This window comes from Nanorana parkeri, unplaced genomic scaffold, assembly GCF_000935625.1.
Source record: "Nanorana parkeri isolate BGI_ZX_2015 unplaced genomic scaffold, ASM93562v1 scaffold12, whole genome shotgun sequence".
Lineage (NCBI taxonomy): Eukaryota > Metazoa > Chordata > Amphibia > Anura > Dicroglossidae > Nanorana > Nanorana parkeri.
In genome coordinates, this window is record NW_017306280.1 from 1,563,264 (window position 1) to 1,566,945 (window position 3,682).

Genomic DNA, 3,682 nt, shown 5'->3' on the forward strand with positions numbered 1-3,682 from the left:
CCCCCCGCCCCCAACTATTGTCAACTTATTCTCATAAACTATTATTATCGATTTAGTTGATTAGTTGTTGCAGCTCTACTCAGAGACTTCCATGGCAAGGACTCTTCACCTGAGATCCCGGCTTTGTGAGCTGTATCTGTTACAGTCATTATGAGGGGTCTCTCACTCCCTGTTGTCACCTATATTTTGTATTGTGGATGATGTAACTGGAAACTCAAGAGAGACAATCTAGCTACTTGAGTCCCTGAGATATCAGACAACAATAATGCTGAGTGTTACATTTTTAGTGTGTAAGGCCTGTAAAGAGGGTATGTGGGAGTTCACAGGTGGTGTGATAAACCCCCAGACACATGGAGGCAATAGGTGGTTTTCAGCCAAATTACTGGACATGTTAGCATTTGGCAAAGTTTTCCCAAAATGCTTAAAGTGACACTGAACTCAGGAGTTACATCTTAAAAATGCATTCAAGTACCTTAACTATTAACAAAAATGTACCTTGTTTGTGCATCACTCGGCTGTAGATCCTCAAATCTGAATTGGTGCTGACACTGTCCTTCCTTCTGGAGGGTGGCTACTTTTTTTTGCCATGGTCCCTGTGTGTGTTGTAAGGTAGCCACCGCTTCAAGCTCACTCCCGGGATGGACTATACCTTCAATACAAATTAGTAAACTAAACATGAGACTGTAGTCTATAACGTCAGCGATCTTGGAGTGGCGACTACTTTACAGCACACACAGGGACCATGGGGAACAAAAGTAGTCACCCTCCAGAAGGAAGGACAGTGTCAGCACCAATTCAGAGATGATGTGAGGACCTGCAGCTGTGTGATGCACATATAAAATAAATTTGTGTTAATAGTTAGGAGTTACATCTTAATGTATTTAGGTTCCCTGAGTTTAGTGTCACTTAAAATCAAAATAAAAACATGTTCAGTATATCTCTACATTACACGTACATTTCCTATGTTTTGTCTTTTTAAAAATGCTGCATAGACAGAAAAATATCTGTTGATCTGCCAAAAATCCAGTCGTGTAATGAGATGACAATATGCTGCCTCTTCCTTACTGATACACCAAGCAGTGTTAACAGCCTTGTCTAGTTCTCTCAGATGAACCACAGAACGCCTCCCATTTCCTCATCTCCATAACACAATAAAGAAGAGTTCTGTAGTCCAGCAGAGGAGATCTTGGTCAAGTCTGACAGGAATTTAGGAGCTGAGTGAATTTCTGGCTGGTCAACAGGTAGTTTTCTGCACTTGCAGCATTTTTAAAGGGAATAATCATGGTGAAATGTGGCTGTATTGCAGAAGAGTACTGCATATGTTTTTTTTTTCTTTTGCCCAGACATTTAATTTGATTGAATAGTGCCTGTAAATGCAGGTGGTTTGATGTTGCAACACTTGTTCATGTCATTGGTTTCCCTAAGCCTTAGTTAATGCAAGAATATACTGTAAACCTCTGATACAAGGTATACTGTAAACCCATGATACAAATTGGTATTTTGTGCCTTCATAGCTGGCACAAGTCAAGTCAGAAACATCATATTTTTTCTTTCCCCTTAATCATCTACAGTTCGTCTTTTTCTTTTCTTTGCTGTAAGGGGGACAATGCTTAGACATCCCTGCTGTGTTAAAATGCCCATCTACTGGCCAAATTTCGGACGGTTTTTAATGTACCGGCTGAAATTTGCAGTGTGTGGGGCCGTCAGCTGGCATTCCTCGATCAGCTGATCGAAGGAGCCGGCTGGAAAATCTTTGTGCGATCAGAACCGGTAGCCAATGAGCTGCCCGCTCTGATCAGGTATTCTGACAGGTGGCACCTTTTAGAATACAGTGCAAACATCGGCGATTCCTTGATCCACACGCTGTTTGTGTTGATGGAGGAATCACATCAATTTCTTCTGTTCAGCCCGCAAGTTATCAGGAGTATGGCCAGCTTTAGGTGATCAATGTCAAATGATAACAGTTACATCTCCAGCCATTTTACTGGCTGTGCCTGGTCACAGAAAGTGTACATGTAAAGGAACAGGTATTCTGAATAAAGTTTTTTCATATAAAAAAAAAGTTTAATGGGAAGAAAATAGACCTAGTGCTAGAAAGCATCTTCTTTGGTGGTGTACGTATACCTATGCTGGACATTTTGGAGCTTACAGTAATGTGCCCTGGCTTTCTGTTAATGTGGGGGGAGGGGGGGGGTGCGATTGCATAGTAATGGGGAATGTAACTACAATGTGGATCTAGCTTCCTATCACTGGCGTGTTAAACTGAACTGTGATCCCATTGAGTGATTGGTAAGGACCACCCATATGGCTTGTGCAGTATCACTCTGCACTGCTCTTCTTCACTTGACACTACCTAGTACTGGACCGATGACTTAGTCACACCAAGCTGCTGTTTATTTAACATCTACAGGACCTGAAGTCTTCAGCACAATACAATGAATGGGTGGCAGGTTCACAGGATACTGCAGTGTCAGTGTTATTGTTGCTAACCTAATTACCCAATCCTGCAGCTTCCCATCATATCATCTAGTCAAATGCTTGCCAACCTTTGTTAGCTTGTGAGTTGCAATTAAATACAAAAAGAAGTGGTGGTTAGCCACACCAAGGGTTAAGGAACAAGAGGATTGCTGACAGTCTTTGGGCATCTTTAGATCTTAGAAAGTGTCTGGAGGCACTTGTTCCCTAAAACAGTTTTTCATACGATTTGAAATGTTTCCAAACGTATTCCTGTATTAACCTGACTCAGCGGGTCTGTGCTAGAGGTTAGTGTTTGTTCAGACAGTTTGGGAAATGTTTAGGTGATTTATTTGACTTACTGAACAAAGATGAAATATCTTTGTGGGTACTTCTCTGTGGGGACTCCAGTAGGTTCTACCCAATAGATGTACATGTCGGCCGACCTGTCAAACGTTCAAGAATTGCACTGGCGCTATTGTGCATGTGGGTCTGTTTTCCCCCTTTCCCTAACGCCCCTGCTCATTGTTCACCTTGCTACTTTAAATATCCTAAGGAACTTCAACATACATAGAGCATGGTCAGAAATCATCTGTGTAAATGGGCATACGCAACATGCTTTCAGGTGCATTCACTTTGGAATTCAGATAAAATTGAGATGTTTCGGCGTTCCTTCATTGGTGTTTCTGGCTTGGTCTTGACCTATGGTTGACTTTCTCCTAAGCTGCTTTTACACTTCCATTGACGTGTATGGGGAGGAAAGCGGTTCTGGCTACACAAGCCCTTTCTGCCCTTGGTGGGGGGCCCCTTTGTGAGTGCCCTTGAAGTAGTTTCTCTTTCTTTTCATCTTTTTGGAATGGTCCTCAGAAGCCACTGGACGTGAATGGTTTTGACTGTACCTTACAGCTGCGTTTTCCTAAAAAAAGAAACCGCTGGTCTATTACAGTTGCCATGTAGCTCAGCCATAATAAATTATGCCCAAAGCAGGGGTGGCAGATCTGACTCCCTGCTAACAGATGTCAGATCACCCTGGTTTGATGAATGACATGGGTGGGCTTACTTTGTCTTTTCTCTCCTCAGTATATTCTCAATGAGAAAGAATCTGAGATCAAGACAGAACTGTGGATGAGGGAGAATGCAGAGTACCTGCGGGAACAGAAGGGTGAGTGACACGGGTACACACGACTCTTGCAGACGTGTCATGTGGAATGAAAGCATCCAGTATATA

At 42.5% G+C, this 3,682-nt stretch overlaps 1 protein-coding gene across 1 annotated transcript in view; it reads left to right on the forward strand.

Moving 5' to 3' along the window:
* The window catches only part of BRF1 (BRF1, RNA polymerase III transcription initiation factor 90 kDa subunit), a 295,119-nt gene that overhangs the window by 229,071 nt on the left and 62,366 nt on the right, over positions 1–3,682 (forward strand). Inside the window, exon 13 of the mRNA XM_018556478.1 lies at positions 3,535–3,616. Coding sequence (XP_018411980.1) covers positions 3,535–3,616 — 82 coding nt within the window. The remainder of the gene's footprint in view (positions 1–3,534; positions 3,617–3,682) is intronic.